The 19,078-nt window shown below is 34.7% G+C and overlaps 1 protein-coding gene across 3 annotated transcripts in view; it reads right to left on the reverse strand.

The window, feature by feature from the left end:
• Positions 1 to 19,078, reverse strand: part of LOC148623250 (cytoplasmic dynein 2 light intermediate chain 1-like) — a 33,507-nt gene that overhangs the window by 1,949 nt on the left and 12,480 nt on the right. For all 3 annotated transcript variants that reach the window (XM_088564945.1, XM_088564946.1, XM_088564943.1), the window contains exons 6-15: positions 18,293 to 18,381; positions 15,997 to 16,180; positions 15,716 to 15,784; positions 11,684 to 11,761; positions 9,423 to 9,502; positions 8,456 to 8,526; positions 8,043 to 8,088; positions 5,768 to 5,819; positions 4,822 to 4,914; positions 2,221 to 2,302 (exon numbers count right to left, since the gene is read on the reverse strand). In XM_088564945.1, coding sequence (XP_088421071.1) covers positions 2,225 to 2,302; positions 4,822 to 4,914; positions 5,768 to 5,819; positions 8,043 to 8,088; positions 8,456 to 8,526; positions 9,423 to 9,502; positions 11,684 to 11,761; positions 15,716 to 15,784; positions 15,997 to 16,180; positions 18,293 to 18,381 — 840 coding nt within the window. In that variant the 3' untranslated portion in view covers positions 2,221 to 2,224. The remainder of the gene's footprint in view (positions 1 to 2,220; positions 2,303 to 4,821; positions 4,915 to 5,767; positions 5,820 to 8,042; positions 8,089 to 8,455; positions 8,527 to 9,422; positions 9,503 to 11,683; positions 11,762 to 15,715; positions 15,785 to 15,996; positions 16,181 to 18,292; positions 18,382 to 19,078) is intronic.

The following is a 19,078-nucleotide window of genomic DNA, read 5'->3' on the forward strand; positions in this document are numbered from 1 at the left end:
AAAATAAAGAGCTTAGTGGAGCACAGCATGATAAGATCACAGTGGTCGAACCCTGAACAGTTGGGGCAAGTGTGGACACAATATTTGTTTTTGACACACTTAAGGGACCTGTAGGTCGTTATAGGCACAATTGGTTTGGACACAAAATCTGAAAATTAATTACAAATTTTCAAAATCGCATCAAAAATAAAAAAAATTGATTTTTTGGAGTGTGGCCTCTTTGACCCCTTATGACTTGAAAACAGAAAGAGATATCTGAAATCTGATTGACAAAAGTGGGCAGGGATTTTTATAAGGAATCCAATAAAAAAATTTTCAAAATCCGACCAAAAATGAAAAAAAAGTTGATTTTTTTGGGCATGGCCCAATTTTATACCCCTTTAACTCTCAAATAGTTAAAGATAAACCTACACTGTAAAAATTTTCATGACACAATTTCAAAAGGAACAGATCGACATCTGTAGAATCATTAAAATTGAATCAACAATAAGCTTTTTCTATCAGTTGTAATGATCACACATATTTTCCCTCTTTTAGTCCCTTATTTCCAAAAGGGGTGGGGCAAAAACCTCCAAAAACTATAGAGCCCTCCACCATGTCCCAAGGAACCGAAAAAAAAAATTGTAATCGTATAAAACTAGGTGTCTAAATAGAGTATATGTTGGATGTATTGATATCTTAATGTGAGTTCTACAGCGTTGTTTCACTGTAAATGAGCATTTTGCTTCTTACTGAGACCTATATTATAGGGAAAGGTAACATAATTTTTTTGTGGAAAACATTTAGTTCAAAATCAGTTTTTCTTGGTTTAATAATGAAGAAAATTAAAATATCTACCAATTAATACCAAAATGTGAGACGTTTTCGTGGTGCAAAAACTTGGAAAATGTAAAATTTGAAAATCCCATTTTATTTGCAATTTTTGATAAATTCTGACTATGAAAACCATCAAAAGCCGTGTAAAGGACAAAAAAGTACCAATTGTGATACTACTCAACAGAAAATACCAAATAAGCCATTTTTTACTGAAGCATAAATGATGTAGATGTTTTGGCATTAAAATATCTAAATATATGTTATTTATCATTGGGGTAGGGGTACATATTTTGCATTTAACTAAGATAAAATGTAAGTAAAACTACAACTTTCTTGATACCATTAAAAGTTTGAGTCAATGGGCTTTATAATGACCCCTTAAGGCCCTATATATGTAACTTACTTTAGAATGACCCCTTAAAGCCCTATATATGCTGACTGACTTTATAATGACCCCTTAAGGCCCTATATATGCTGACTGACTTTATAATGACCCCTTAACACACTATATATGCTGACTGACCTTTAAAATTTTGAAGAATCAAACTAGAAATACTGTAAGTAACCTCACAAAAAGAATACCCCACTTAAAAAAAAGTTGAATATTAAACTCTAAAGTTAGATTATCTTCATTTGGAGTCCCCCTACAACAACTATTTTCCTTCATGCACATTTACATATGATGCCCATCCTTCCTATAAAATTTCATTAAATTACCTTGAGCGATTTAGCAGGAGTTGTGCTTAAGAAGTTTTAACATGTAAAAACATTAAGTTGAAAGATCTTGGACAGAAATTAGTCACGCACACCTACATACGATTCCAAACCTTCCTATAATAGTTCATCAAAATTCATTGAGTGGTTTAGAACTTGCACTTACAAGGATTTAACATGTAAAAACCTGAAGTTGGATTATCTCCCTTCGGAGACCTCCAATAGTAACTTTATTCCTTTATGCACATCTACATATGATGCCCAACCTACCTATCATATTTCATCAAAATCCCTAGAGGGTTTAAGGAGGAGTTGCACTTAAAAGAAATGTGGACAGACAGACAGGCAGGTAATTCCTATATATTCCCAAACAATGCAGGGGCTGTAAAAAAAATATTTGACCATCATATAGGTATGAATAATGGCCAAAATTCAGAAATGCTTCAATTTCTTTTCTTGGAACAAATTCATTTGTTAATGGGAGGTATTGGGGTACATGAAAATCATATTGGAGTTTTATGAGTGGGAGGGGTGCACAGGGGTTATCTCAGCCGACATACTAAAGTGAAAAACCTAAATTACTCCAATATTTATTATATTTTTCCTGTTTAAGAAAACTTACATTTCATTAACTAAGAGCTAAGGTCATTGAAGTAATGGCAGTACAAAACTAGGGGCATTGTTACTCACCTAATTAAGCATAAGCTTTAGCATATGACCTCTGGGTTTCTCTAGCCTTCCTCTCACATAGTCGACGATATCGTTCTAATTCCTAAAAAAAAAAAATCTTTATCATGAAGTTATTGTGTAACGGGGCAGCTATAGGTAAAATAATTCCTATCAAATTTGATTACTGTTTTCAAAGTAACAAAAATATTGTACAATGTCAACTTGAAGCTGTAGACTTTTATAACTATTTACATTTGAACATTTGTAGTAGGGTAGATTTTCTCATCATTGTCGAGATGTATTATGGTAAATGTCCATCATTCATACTTCTGACAATAATCTATAAATACTTCCAACAGTTTCAATAAAACTTTAGTAAATTGTAAATCTCTATTGATGTAAGCTTGCTATCAGTTTTTTCATGCTGCCTGAATATAGCTGAAATATTGCTGCTCGGGCATTAAGGCTAAAAACCACTAATTCCACTTTCCATAGGCTTCTATGCTAATTTCACAATATTCAATGACTTCTCTGGACTCTACCTTAACTTTAACCTGCAGAGGACTATATATCAGCATGATTCTACATATGTCAGCTCACAATCCTCAGAATGGCATGTGGGGTTAGCAGACTTGCAGTGCAGTACTGGTCACCGGAAGTGAAGGGTCTATAAATAGCATGGGAAATCCCAGTGTTTTCACAAGATAAGGGTATATTTAAAAATCATTATGGAGATTAGGCTTCACATCACAAGAAGCCAAATGCACCTATAAAATGTACAGAAATGTTTTTCCTGTCAGAAACTGTTTAATTTTTTTAAATAAGATGAGAACTTTTTTCACAGCACTATGAGGAACAGGGGTAATTTCTGCGTAGGACTATTTTTGCGTACGTTCCAAATGCTCATTGGTTGAATTGGTGGTCTGTAACCTAAACAGTCACTTTTTGTCTTAGAAAAAATAAATAACTATACAGGTATCTTCCTACACACATACTGAATGCATTTGCAAAGTTTCAGTGAAATGTGACAAGCACTTTTTTAAATATTTGATTTTTAAATATAGGGTAACCAAGTTGTGCGAGCAAAAAAGTGACAATATTCTACCATACTTAAATGCATTAAATATTTGCAAAGAACTTTTTCTGACTTTTCAAATAAAAAATATCAATCACAACTTGTTTTTTAACAATATTAATGAAGAAATAGTTTTAAAAGTAATCATTTTCTGAGAAATTGGTCTATTTTAAAAAAATTATTTCTGACATGCCTCCCCCTTTTTCTTGATCACATGTCAAAAATCCTAAATCTTTAAATTTTCACAAAAGGTGATATATTTGGCTTTAAATTTGTAAATACAGTGTTTTCACATTAAAACATGACCAGTAAAGGGCACCTAAAGCAAAAAAAGTACTCAATAATGGATTTTCCATGTTGCCATAGGGGAATGCTGATATGGCCTTAACCGCAGTAATGAAAGTGAGTTTTTCCTCATTTCTAACCTAATTTTTGCTCAAATCTACACAAAACTTGATTTCAAGTGCTTATTACCACCATATTTAGGTAAATATAGCCCTCAAAGTTTAATATTTGATATTTTTACTAAATTTTCTACACTTTTTACAAGATAGGACATAAAAATCAGCCAAAAAGACCAATTTTCCATAATTTGGACCTATAACTTAAAAAAATGCATATTTTAAAGGATTTTTGTAGTGTATTCCTCTCATGGCAAAGTTAACAAGATCTTCAAGTAGTTTAAAACTATTTCAAGAAACTTTTCATTTTGCCATAGCTTCTTCTTAAGGCTAAAAACCACTAATTCCACTTTCCATAGGCTTCTATGCTAATTTCACAATATTCAATGACTTCTCTGGACTCTACCTTAACTTTAACCTGCAGAGGACTATATATCAGCATGATTCTACATATGTCAGCTCACAATCCTCAGAATGGCATGTGGGGTTAGCAGACTTGCAGTGCAGTACTGGTCACCGGAAGTGAAGGGTCTATAAATAGCATGGGAAATCCCAGTGTTTTCACAAGATAAGGGTATATTTAAAAATCATTATGGAGATTAGGCTTCACATCACAAGAAGCAAAATGCACTTATAAAATGTACAGAAATGTTTTTCCTGTCAGAAACTGTTTAATTTTTTTAAATAAGATGAGAACTTTTTTCACAGCACTATGAGGAACAGGGGTAATTTCTGCGTAGGACTATTTTTGCGTACGTTCCAAATGCTCATTGGTTGAATTGGTGGTCTGTAACCTTAAACCCCAACAATCAATCAATCAATAATTTTTATAAATTTCAGACTTTACATTTCCAAGTTAGAACCTTTATTCATAAAAATGGGGGATTTCCCATTTTTGGAAATAACTAAGTAAGCTTGTCATGTATGATAAAGTAAGTATTCTGTGAAAAGACATTTTAAATACCATGTATGACTTATCATCATTATTACGTGACCTGAAAGTGCATGAATAAATTGAATTTCTTGTAATTTTTTTTTTTTTTACTAAAATGTGCAACTTATATTCAGTAAATTGTTCTTGTATACTTTGATTAAAAATAATGTAAAAAAAAGGAAACAACAACAGTAAAAGAAGTTTAATTTAACCTCATCCTTCTGTGACCGCAGAGAATCTATTGCAGCTTCACAATACTGTTGGTCTTTAGATGGATCATCAACCAACCCAGGATTCATTGTGTCCTAAAATCAAACTAGTATTCTGTGAGGAAGCTCACAAAGATAATATCCCCTGCTTCAAATGGATTTAAATGTGAGACACTTTTGTTGATTTTCTCTTTTGGTGTCATCCAATAATAATTATATTCCTTCATGCACATCTATATATATCTTACCTTCCTATAAAATAACATCAAAATCCTTTGAGAAGTTTAGGAAGAGTTGCACTTACAAGTTTTACCATGTAACCCTTAATTTGAATGATCTCCCTTAAGATTTATCATACAGTAATCATATTTCTATACAATTTCTTTAAAATCTCTTGAGCAATTTAGAAGGAGTTGCATTTACGAGGTTCAACCATGTAAAACCCTTAATTTGGATTTTCTCCCTTTGGAGTCCTCTGACAGTAAATATATTCCTTCATGTACATCTGCATAGGATACTCAGCGTTCCAATAGAATTTTGTCAAAATCTCTTGAGCAATTTAGGAAGAGTTGCACTTACGAGGTTTAACTATGTAAACCCTTAATTTGGATTATCTCCCTTTGGAGTCCTCTGACAATAACTATGTTTATTCATGTACATACGATACCCAACCTTCCTATATGTTTAGCAGGAGTTGCGCAGACGTGGTGATTCCTATATACCCCCCAACTTTGTGGGGGGGGGGTATAATAATGTAGCAAGATCTAATGTAAACATTTGTAACTTTGCACAATTTGTTGTATGATAGATATTCATCTAATCAGAATAGCAGGTCTTAATGATGTAATGACTGTTGACAACTTTGATAATTGAAAATTTTAAAATCATATATAAAAGGTTAATTGGTCATATGACTCTTAAAGACATCATATAAATTATGTACATTTACCTCTGGTGGGAAAAATCCAGCAAAAGCATGTTTCCATAACTCTATAGGGTTCCTGTGAAAATAAATCATGATTAGCAAAATAATAGAACTTGCACATAGCATAACATCTGCCATGCACAACACATTCAATTTATCATGTAAAACTCATTACAGCCCAGACACAAATCTGTCATGCAAAAATTATTAATTTTAATTTGAGATCAAAGTTCAAGATCACCAACACATTGTCTCGAGCTGATCTACCCTCATACCAAATAATAAAAGCATACACCAGTAGACAAAGAAGTAACAGCTCAGACATGAATTTGTATGCAAAAATCATTCGACCTTGAGGTCAAAGTTCAAGTCAAAGGGCGCCAACCATGGTACTCAACACATTGTCATGAGTTTATCTATTCTCAAGACAAAAAAAGTTAAAGCCTGGAAAGAATTTGTTACGGATGGACAGACGAAACACTATAGCATACACCAGTAGACAAAGAAGTAACAACTCTGACATGAATTTGTATGCAAAAATAATTCATTTCATAGGTCATCTTCCACTTTTCGTAGTGGGGCCCCAGTAAATGTACAGTCATATATCATTACATTGGTCAGTTTAATATCAGTCCATGAGAAATACATCAGATAAATTAAATGTTTCACAGAGGGCTGCTAGAGTCACCCACAGTGGTCAAACCCTGAACAGATGGGGCGTATATGGACATACAATTCAAGGTTGATACAGCTCTAAATTTGAATGTGATGAAATATTTAACACAAAATATTTAAAAATAAAAAGAAGCTTACAACATTAAAAAAAAACAATTCAACAAAGTTTCATGAAAATTGCTTGAAGGGTTTAAAAGTTATTGTACAATTATGGGAAATCCCCAAAACTAGAAATCTGAAAATTCCAATTTCATAACAATTTAAGAGCATGGGGAGCTAACATAAACAGTAATAAACTATTTTCCAAAGTTTCATGAAAATCCCATAACTCTAAATCGTGAAATCAAAAAAATTGAAAGGGCAATTCAACAAAGTTTCATTTACATAGCTGCTAAGGTTTTAGAGTAATAGTACAAAAACATAAAATCATCCATGGTGCATTTGTTGCATTTTACCATATCTGTTCCATTTTCCATTTTTGTAAAAATAAAGTCCCTTAACTCATAAAAGAAAAAGTGAAAAAATTATAAAATGAAAAGGGAGCTCACATCAATAGAAAGAAACAATTCACCAAAGTTTCACAAATATTGGTGGCAGTGTTTTTGAATTATTGAGGCAAGTGTGAACAACAGATGGACAGATGGATAGACACTGATATACCATAATATGTCTCCTCTAGACAGATGGGCACATAAAATATAGATAGTTTAATTTTGAATTTCAAAGTATTTCATCATAATTAACTACTTTGACTGGTTAATAGCAGTGAAATTGTTCAAGATATATGACTACTGTCCCAGAAATATAACTATTGTCCCAGAGGTACTACTATTGTCCAAAAGTCATAGCTATTGTCCCAGAGGTATTACTCTAGTCCAAGAGTCGTAACTACTGTCCAAGAAGTATAATTATTGTCAAAGAGTTTAAGCTATTGTCCAACAGGTATAAATATTGTCCCAGAGTTAAAACTACTATCCCATGGTTGTAACTGTTGTCCCAGAGCTATATCTATTGTTCCAGAGGTAAAACTTTTGTGAAAGAGTTGAAACTATTGTCACGAAGTAGCAACTTTTTTTCCCAGTGAAGTAATTTTTGTTCCAGAGTAGTAACTATTGCCCCAGAGTAGTAACAACTGTCTCAGAGGTAGAACACTTGTTCCAGGGGTATAACTATTGTCCCGGAAGAATAACTACTGTCCCAGAGTTAGAACTAGTGTACCAGAGGTATAACTACTGTCCCAGAGCTAAAACTATTGTCCCAGATTAGAACTATTGTACCAGAGGTATAATTATTGTCCCAGAGTTAGAACTATTGTACCAGAGATATAACTACTGTCCCAGAGTTAAAACTATTGCCCCAGAGTTAGAACTACTGTCCCAGAGTTAAAACTATTTTCAGAGTTAGAACTATTGTCCCAAAGTTATAACAATTGTCCAAGAGCTATAACTATTGTCCAAGGGCTATAACTATTGTCCTATAGTTATTACTATTGTCTGAGGCTGTTTAAGGATATTGAATACTCAGGTATTCCCTTTAAGCTCATGCAGTATCATTCATAACTCAGCAGTAATTTTCATAGATGAACACATCAACTTAACTTTCAGTATAATTTATAAAACCTTACTTTGCATGAATACGTCCTATATCCTTCTCTGACAAGGGAGGTGAACCTTTCAGAAAATAAAACACAATTCAGATATATATATTAAACAGAATATAACGACAGTGATGAACAGTAAAATAAGTAATAAAAAATTGAAAACAAAACTTAGTCTTTCTTAATATGTTTTAATGTACACCATCATAATAATTACGACAGATATTAACCAAAAGTAAGCATGCCATTCATTGCCATATAACACTAGATAAAATAAAACTTCAGATTAATGACATAAGTAAGCTTATTTGATATAAATACTACTCAGGACAATATAGCTAATAGTTAAAGAAATACAAAGCAGTGGCCCTGACAAAGTAAGCTATAGCAGCCATACATATATAATTGAGGAAATCACTTTAAAGGTATTTTACATATACCTATTTGTTGAAGTGCATCTGATCCAGCTGGCACCATCAGAGGCTTGTTATGGTCTGTCTGCAAAGTCTTACTACAACAAAAACACATTCAACTTTTTTTTCCATTGTAAAGGGAAGAGAAAATATACAGATTACCTATCAGGAAAGTACAAGGAATACCTATCAGAATCAGAGGTACACAGGGTCATGACATACTTTGGCCCACCTCTTTTCCTGATTTCTCCCCAGAAACAATTATATTTTCAGCTTAATAATCATTAACCTTTCATATTTAAAACTCTCACTGAATTTGTCCATTTCAATCTCAAGCTTTTTTCATAATAAATTGGAACATTTTTGCTATTTTACTATCGAGTTGTTTTTCCAATTCATTATTATACAAAGAACACAGAAGAATAGCTGGAAAAACAGTACAGTGGTATGAGTACACAATAGAATGGTATGAGAACATAGAAGAATGGTATGAGAACACAGTAGAATGGTATGACGACACAGAAGAATGGTCCAAGAACACAGTACAATGGTATGAGAACACAGAAGAATGGTCAGAGTACACAGAAGAATGGTATGAGAACACAATAGAATGGTATGAGAACACAGATGAATAGTCCAAGAACACAGTAGAATGGTATGAGAACACAGAAGAATGGTATGAGAACACAGATGAATAGTCCAAGAACACACTAGAATGGTATGAGAACACAGATGAATAGTCCAAGAACACAGAAGAATGGTATGAGAACACAGTCGAATAGTATAAGAACACAGAAGAATGGTATGAGAACACAGAAGAATGGTCCGAGAACACAGTAGAATGGTATGAGAACACAGAAGAAGGGTCTGAGAACACAATAGAATGGTATGAGGACACAGTAGAATGGTATGAGAACACATAAGAATGGTATGAGAACACAGAAGAATGGTATGAAAACACAGAAGAATGGCTTGAAAAACTTAGATCACTTACTTTTGTGCTGTAGCAAACAGATTATGACTCAATAAAGCTCTCATCTTGCTGACTAAAGTCTCATGTTTGATACTGAAAAACTACAATACAACAATAAAAGATCAAGTATAATACACAAGATTATCACTATTTTGTGTACTTTTTTCAGCGCAGTACAAACAGAATGAAAGTTACCATTATAGTACATGTCATATATGTATCAAATCTTTCATTAAACTAATAAAATGCTTTGCATGGCACAGCTTGATATGACCGCAGTAGTTGAACCCTGAACAGTTTAAGCAAGTATGGACACAACATTCAAGCTCTAAATAGAACAGGTCAGATTTTGGATTGTGATTAAAGCTTGACACAGAATGAAAGTATTCAAAGAACTATAAAAATTTGCAATTATGTATTTCCCTAATTTAACCTGATATCAATATATTAAATACAGTGGAAAATTAAGCATGTAAAAAAATACCAAGAGCATAATTTTTGTTCGGCTGCATGAGAAAATCATTGATATTATGATTTAATCAAAGAACACCTAGAACTTTTGTTGTTGTAACTATGTGTGAGTGAAAATTCCTGCCTCCAGCATTTAAATCATTTAAGTAGAATTAAATTCATTTACAAACATACAGCAATAATATTCTTGCTTCATATACATAAAAATAATACATTTGTATAGATATATAGTAACCCCTTTTTAACAATAAGCACTCATGCTATATTATAATCTGATATCTCCCTTTCACCTTTCCTTTTGTAGTATAGCATCTTGTGGTATTATTTCATATAAAACTTTACAATTATACTAAAGTTATTGTCCAGACATGAAGCAAATTATTTGTTTCATATTAATATGGATCTACAAGTTTTTTTTCACTTTTTAATGTGGCACTCATATCAAAATATTTACTGGTTGAGAAAGAAGTATGAAATCAAATATATTCTAACACAAGTTTGTCACCAAAAAGACAGGAATTTGACCTTGAGTTTAAAGTTCAAGGTCATAGCCACTTTCCATGATACACAACATGTCATCTTAAAGTGATCTACCCACATGCCAAATATCAAAAGCCCACTTTGAAAGACAGAAAAGTAACTGCCCAGACTTGAGTTTGTCACTGAAAATACAGGAATTTGACCTTGAGGGCAAAGTTAAAGGTCATAGGCCACTAATCATGGTATGAGACACATTATCTTAAGATGATCCACCCATATGCAAAAGCCTACATCAAAAGACAAACAAGTTAGAGCCCAGATTCAAGTTTGTAAATAGACGGACAGAGTGATCACTATAGGGTGACCACCGCTTTCATGGCAGGGCCCTAATTATTTATCAACAATGTGCCACTTTGAAACAAAGATGGCAGATTAAAAATTTGATTTCCTCGTATAAATGGATGAATTAGGCATATGAACTGTAAGTAAGAATGTTTGGTTGTGTTATATAAGTAAATCTATGTTATGCTACATGAAACCCCCAGATTGATTCAGATCAATATCTGAAATAGGAAGTGCAAAATAGGAACTTAATATAAAAGTTTCATTAAATTCCATAGAGTGGTATAAAAGGAGTATCAGTTAAGAGATGGGTCCCCCTTGTGTAACGGCAGGAAGGAAGAAAGGACAGATGGAAGGATAGATGGAAGAATGGACACACACCCCCATTAATTTGCAAAGTGGGGGCAATAATAATCACTACTACATATCAATTACAAAAATATATGGTCATATTGTTGTTAATGAAAACATTGTGAAATACACAAAATATGCCTTGATAGAAAAGTACATTGAAAAATAGTATATCGTAACAGGAATTCAAAAATTGTATATCGTAACAGGAATTCAAAAAATTCCTTAACAAACATAAATCTAAATGAACATCCATAACAACAGTTTTGCAGGAAATTATCAAGTTCAGTAAAAATCAGAAAAAAACCTGGAAGTATTTTTTTTTGAAGGCAACTAATAATTTGTTTTAAAAAGGTTATTAAACATTGAAGAAGGTAGATTTAGATAATTGTGATTAAATTATTCCAAGTCAGTTAAGCTGTAACAGCTATCATTTACTAGTAATAAACACATGATACACTTTGTTACTCAATTCCAACTTTCTACAAAACATTATAAAAAATTCTATAAAAAAAATGTACTTTTGAAGTAGACGCATAGCAGTATACCATAATACCCATAAACGTACCCCAAAAGACTGTAAGTAGCTTTGTGAGTGTGAGCTAAACATTTCAAGGCCATAGAAATTTGAAACTAACCTGTAAAGTAGCTCCGTGAGTGTGAGCTAAAAATCTCAAGGTCTTACATATCACCTTCCTTTCTTCTGATCCAAATTCCTACAAATATTTTCAATAAGATTTGTTTCAAATGTAGATATTGACAATGCAATTACTGGACATCAAAGTAACAGATAGCAAAATGGAGCATTTACACCACCTCAAGCAGAATTTATATATCAAAGTTTTTTTTTTCAAGTCAGTGTACTGTTTTTTGTCTTTTTTCTATAAAAAGAATTTTGAAAGAAGCATATCTAACTGAATGCTATAGAGACAAAAAGGAAAATTTACAATACAAATTGCAGTCATTGTGAGAAATATTTAGTGTAGACATTTAACTTTCCTTTGAAGACTAGGATAAGAAAAGGATATCATGGTCTCACTAACAAAACCCACAACCCCCCTTAGAATAGGTTGTCATGGTCTCACTTACTGGACCCATGGCCACCCCTAGAATAGGTTGTCATGACCTCACTCACAAAACCCAGGACCATCCTCTAGAATAGGTTGTCATGGTCTCACTTACAAAACCCACAACCACCTCTAGAATAGGATATCATGGTCTCACTTACAAAACCCAGGACCACCCCCTAAAATAGGTTGTCATGGACTCACTTACTGGATCCATGGCCACCCCAAAAATAGGTTGTCATGGTCTCAATTACAAAACCCATGACTACCCCAAGAATAGGTTGTCATGGTCTCACTTACAAAACCCATGACTACCCCAAGAATAGGATGTCATGGTCTCACTTACTGGACCCATGGCCACCCCTAGAATAGGTTGTCATGGTCTCACTTACAAAACCCATGGCCACCCCTAGAATAGGTTGTCATGGTCTCACTTACAAAACCCATGACTACCCCAAGAATAGGATGTCATGGTCTCACTTACTGGACCCATGGCCGACCCTAGAATAGGATATCATGGTCTCACTTACTGGACCCATGGCCACCCCTAGAATAGGTTGTCATGGTCTCACTTACAAAACCCATGGCCACCCCTAGAATAGGTTGTCATGGTCTCACTTACAAAACCCATGACTACCCCAAGAATAGGATGTCATGGTCTCACTTACTGGACCCATGGCCGACCCTAGAATAGGATATCATGGTCTCACTTACAAAACCCATGGCCACCCCTAGAATAGGATGTCATGGTCTCACTTACAAAACCCATGGCCACCACTATAATAGGTTGTCATGGTCTCACTTACAAAACCCATGACCACCCCAGAATAGGATGTCATGGTCTCACTTGCAAAATCCATGACCACCCCAGAATAGCTTGTCATGGTCTCACTTACAAAACCCATGACCACCCCAGAATAGGATGTCATGGTCTCACTTACAAAACCCATGACCACCCCAGAATAGGTTGTCATGGTCTCACTTACAAAACCCATGACCACCCCAGAATAGCTTGTCATGGTCTCACTTACAAAACCCATGGCCACCACTAGAATAGGTTGTCATGGTCTCACTTACAAAACCCATGGCCACCACTAGAATAGGTCGTCATGGTCTCACTTACTGGACCCATGGCCACCCCAAGAATAGGATGTCATGGTCTCACTTAATGGACCCATGGCCACCCCAAGAATAGGATGTCATGGTCTCACTTAATGGACCCATGGCCACCCCTAGAATAGGTTGTCATGGTCTCACTTACTGGACCCATGACCACCCCAGAATAGGTTGTCATAGTCTCACTTACTGGACCCATGGCTACCCCTATAATAGGTTGTCATGGTCTCACTTACAAAATCCATGACCACCCCTAAAAAGGATGTCATGGTCTCATTTACTAAACCCATGGCTAACCCTAGAATAATTTGTCATGGTGTTACCTACAAAACCCATGGCCACCACTAGAATAGGTTGTCATGGTCTCAATTACTGGACCCATGGCTACCCCTAGAATAGGTTTTCAAAGTCTCACTTAATACCATATCCATACGAATGATGGACAGACAATGGAAAACCATAATACATCCGGTATAGAAAAACAGGAATGACGGATAGACACTGGTTAACCATAATACACCCAATCTAGAAAGAGTAATCAAGGGAACCAAGGTTCTAGCAGTAATCCAAAGAATGTAATCTTGTGACAAAGACCAGACATGGAAAACAGACATACACAACAAAGAACATAAAGTAACTAAAATAATACATACAAAGTAACAAAAGCAAATGAGCAACTTGGAAAACATCCTGTTTAGAAAAACAGGAATGACTGACAGACACTAGTAAACCATTATACATCTGTTTAGAAAATCAGGAATGACAAACAGACACTGATAAATCGTAAAACATCCCATCTAGAAAAACAGGAATATAAACCCTTAAATGAAAATAACCCTGGTCCCCCTGGTCTCAATTCCTGACATCATCTGATCTGAAGTTAGTGGTCTATCACATGTATACAGAGTGTATATTAACATTTCTCCCATTCATAGGCACACCGCATGAGCGATGTGCTGGGAAGTAAAAATGTTGCATGAAGACTTCCACGCTCACCATGTTTACCATGTTTACAGTTGTTATTCATATTGTTGATCAATTAAATACGTGTTGATTTTTACGAATGTTATTCTTATTTTAAAAGATTAGTTGGTAGTGTATCAACTAATCATAATGGGAGTGATATCGATGACACAATGACTTGATGACTGGAGGGGAGATCCTTGATGATGTAGTTCACATTGGGAGAATATAGGGTGTTGTTTAATTTATTTTTTATGGTTTTATTCATGGGAGAAACAGATTCTCCCTCATAGATATAGAGTCTCCTTCAGTCTCTAGGGGATTAAAGGATTTCTCCACTCTCAATAGTTAAATTTAAATCTTGAGTGAAGAAATCCTGTAATCCTGGAACAGTGTCATGTCAGTACTACATTATACCATTAAAAGCCCATGGAACAGTATCATGTCAGTACTACTTTATACCATAATGAGCACATGGAACAGTATCATGTCAGTACTACTTTATACCATAATGAGCCCATGGGACAGTGTTATGTCAGTACTACATTATACCATTATGAGCCCATGGAACAGTGTCATGTCAGTACTACATTATACCATTATGAGCCCATGGAACAGTGTCATGTCAGTACTACTTTATACCACAATGAGCCCATGGAACAGTGTCATGTCAGTACTACATTATACCATTAAAAGCACATGGAACAGTATCATGTCAGTACTACTTTATACCATAATGAGCCCATGGGACAGTGTTATGTCAGTACTACATTATACCATTATGAGCCCATGATACAGTGTCATGTCAGTACTACATTATACCATTAAGCACATGGGACAGTATCATGTCAGTACTACATAGTACCATTATGAGCTCATGGAACAGTATCATGTCAGTACTACATTATACCATTAAAAGCACATGGGACAGTGTCATGTCAGTACTACTTTATACCATTATGAGCCCATGGAACAGTATCATGTCAGTACTACTTTATACCATTATGAGCCCATGGAACAGTGTCATGTCAGTACTACTTTATACCATTATGAGCCCATGGAACAGTGTCATGTCAGTACTACTTTATACCACAATGAGCCCATGGAACAGTGTCATATCAGTACTACATTATACCATTAAAAGCCCATGGAACAGTATCATGTCAGTACTACATTGTATCATTATGAGCCCATGGAACAGTGTCATGTCAGTAGTGATATCGATGACACAATGAATTGATGACTGGAGGGGAGATCCTTGATGTAGTTGATGGTGGGAGAATATAGGGTGTTGTTTAATTTATTTTTTATTGTTTTATCCATGGGAGAAACAGATTCTCCCTCATTTCTATCTCTCAGGGATTAAAGGATTTCTCCACTCTAGATAGTTAAATCATAGGTTTTAAAATCTAAAATTTAACTATCTGGAGTGGAGAAATCCTGTAATCTCCTCTGAAGGAGAATCTATATTTCTGATGTTTTGATTCCTTGATATTACTATATAAACTACTGATACTACTTTACCTGAAAAAGGTCATATTTTCCACCAATTATAATAAGAGGTACAAGGAATGGATTCATCAAACTTTTATCCTGGAAAATATTTCAAGAATTTAATGAAAAAAGAATAGAAAACTATTAAAATTATAAGAAATATCAGATTTAAAAATATTAGCCATCTGTTTTTACTTTAAATTATTTACATATAAATGCACATTACATGTGTTCTGTTAAGCTATCATTTTCTCTTCATGTTTAAAAGATAAAACAAATCTATGACACCAAACAGCAAAAGCTCAATATACCGGATGATCTCCAACTCTTTCCCATGCCTGTTTTGTCAACCTCTCTTTCAGCCCAGGATCCTCAGATCTCATCTGATCAACCAATGTGTTAACTCTGGTCTTGGCAGCATTCAGTAGTGTTTCCACGTTATACCAGATTTCCTTTGGTTTGGATAAATCCACCACAATGGCAACTGCTGTATGACTAACAAATATTGAATGAAAATGAACAATAAACAACTGACTCATTGTAAAATAACACTTCATTACATTCAATGATTTATTTTTTTTCTTATTGATTGTGACTAGGATTTCTACTATACATAAGGCTGGAACCTTTAATTTGTGAACTTATAAGTCATTTTTTAATCTCTCAATATACCAACATTTTGTAACTGTCTTTCATTATGTTAGACTTTCGCAAGAAGTTAATAAACACTGCTCCCATGATTTCATTGAACACTACAAATACCATGTCAAATATAACAGTACAGGTAAATTAGGTCATTCATTAATGATATGCAACAATTCAACTGGCTGTCTCATTAAGTTCTGTTACTCAAAACTCAAAATGAAAAGTCAAACTACAAATCATACTGCCTGCAAATTACAGGTAATTACATGTATATAAGTCAGAGATAACATTACAGAAGGAAGTTAGACATGGAATTACAGGTATGTAAGTTCTTTTGCCTTTCAAGGGCAATTGTAGGCCTTATCATAGAATTATTTCATCAATTAAAAGTTTCTTTTTACCCATAATAGTTTTCAAGTTATTGACTAAAACTGCAGAAAACATCAATTTTTTTTGCCATTAAAGGGCAATAATTGTAACAAGGAGTTGTCCTAAAACCTTGACCAAATACACTTTTGTAGGCCTTATCACAAAATTATTTCATAAAATGAAACTTTCTTTCTACCATATTTATTTTGGCTAAAAACTGAAGCAAAAAAAATCACTAAATTATGTTAATGACCAAATTTGGTTAAAATCCACTGAGTGGTTTCAGAAGAGAATTGTTGTTCAGGAACTATGACAATTATCACATGGGGACTAGGTGAGGTAAATACCAAGAAACTAGCAGCTTTTACAACTAACCTGGTAAAATATAGGTGGATAAAAAAGGTGAGCCTATCCTGCCCCCTAAAACAAGACAATGGTAGATATTGATAGGATGGTGGGCCTATCCTGTCCCCATAACAAGATAACGGTAAGATATTGATAGAATGGCAGGCCTATCCTGTCCCCTATAACAAGAGAATGTAAGATATCGATAGGATATTGGGCCTATCTTGTCCCTATAACAATAGAATGGAAAGATATTAATAGGATGGTGGACCTATCCTGCACCCTATAACAAGAGAATGGGAAGATATTGAAAGGATGGTGGGCCTATCCTGCCCCCATAACAAAAGAATGGTAAGGTATTGATAGGTTGGTGGGCCTATCCTATCCCCTATAACAAGAGAATGGTGAAGTATTAACAGGTTGGTGGGACTATCTTGTTCCCTATAAAAATAGAATGGTAAGGTATTGATAGGTTGGTGGGCCTATCCTATCCCCTATAACAAGAGAATGGGAAGATATTGAAAGGATGGTGGGCCTATCCTGCCCCTATAACAATAGAATGGTAAGGTATTGATAGGTTGGTGGGCCTATCCTATCCCCTATAACAAGAGAATGGTGAAGTATTAACAGGTTGGTGGGACTATCTTGTTCCCTATAAAAATAGAATGGTAAGGTATTGATAGGTTGGTGGGCCTATCCTATCCCCTATAACAAGAGAATGGGAAGATATTGAAAGGATGGTGGGCCTATCCTGCCCCTATAACAAAAGAATGGTAAGGTATTGATAGGTTGGTGGGCCTATCCTATCCCCTATAACAAGAGAATGGGAAGATATTGAAAGGATGGTGGGCCTATCCTGCCCCTATAACAATAGAATGGTAAGGTATTGATAGGTTGGTGGGCCTATCCTATCCACTATAACAAGAGAATGGGAAGATATTGATAGGTTGGTGGGCCTATCCTATCCCCTATAACAAGAGAATGGGAAGATATTGAAAGGATGGTGGGCCTATCCTGCCCCTATAACAAAAGAATGGTGAAGTATTGACAGGATGGTGGGCCTATCCTACACCCTATAAAAAGAGAATGGAAAGATATTGACAGGATGGTGGGCCTATCCTGTCCCCTATAACAATAGAATGGTAAGGTATTGATAGGATGGTGGGCCTATCCTGTCCCCTTTAACAAGAGAATGGGAAGATATTGATCGTATGGTGGGCCTATCCTGATTAACTAGATGATACTTACCACAAAGCTGAAGGATTAAGAGGAACATCCATTAATTTTGATAGCCAGGTTCCACCTCCAAGCTCCCAGATATGTCCAACATCTTTAGCCTTAGTTAAAAAGAACAAAATGTGACATATGACATTTGAAAACTATTTGAACTCATATGATATGGAAAAATCTACACCAAAGCATATTGAAATTCATTGTACTTTATCTACAGACATCAAGTAAAGATTTGAACATTTCACCTTAAAGATTCAACCCAATGTGCTTGCCCATAGGTTTTAAGGATAACTACCAAAGAAGCCATTTTAATCAATAGTGGTCATAATTATCCTCTATACCAAGTTTCAAACCATATAGTTTCAGAGGAATGAGCATTAGAAATTGGCCAATAAGAACATTATAAGACCTTTGGATGTCATGTTATTTAATTGACAAGAACCAAGGGTGATTCATTAATACAGAGCCACCAAAACAACATTGTTGCCAAGTTTAATGATAATTTATCTACTTTTTCTAGAGATATGAGTTAAAGGCTAAAAACCACTAATTCCACTTTCCATAGGCTTCTATGCTAATTTCACAATATTCAATGGCTTCTCTGGACTTTACCTTAACTTTAACCTGCAGAGGACTATATATCAGCATGATTCTACATATGTCAGCTCACAATCCTCAGAATGGCATGTGGGGTTAGCAGACTTGCAGTGCAGTACTGGTCACCGGAAGTGAAGGGTCTATAAATAGCATGGGAAATCCCAGTGTTTTCACAAGACAGGGGTATATTTAAAAATCATTATG

The sequence above is a fragment of the Perna viridis genome, chromosome 2 (assembly GCF_037379345.1).
Source record: "Perna viridis isolate PV_CMFRI_1.1 ecotype Kerala chromosome 2, ASM3737934v1, whole genome shotgun sequence".
Classification (NCBI taxonomy): domain Eukaryota; kingdom Metazoa; phylum Mollusca; class Bivalvia; order Mytilida; family Mytilidae; genus Perna; species Perna viridis.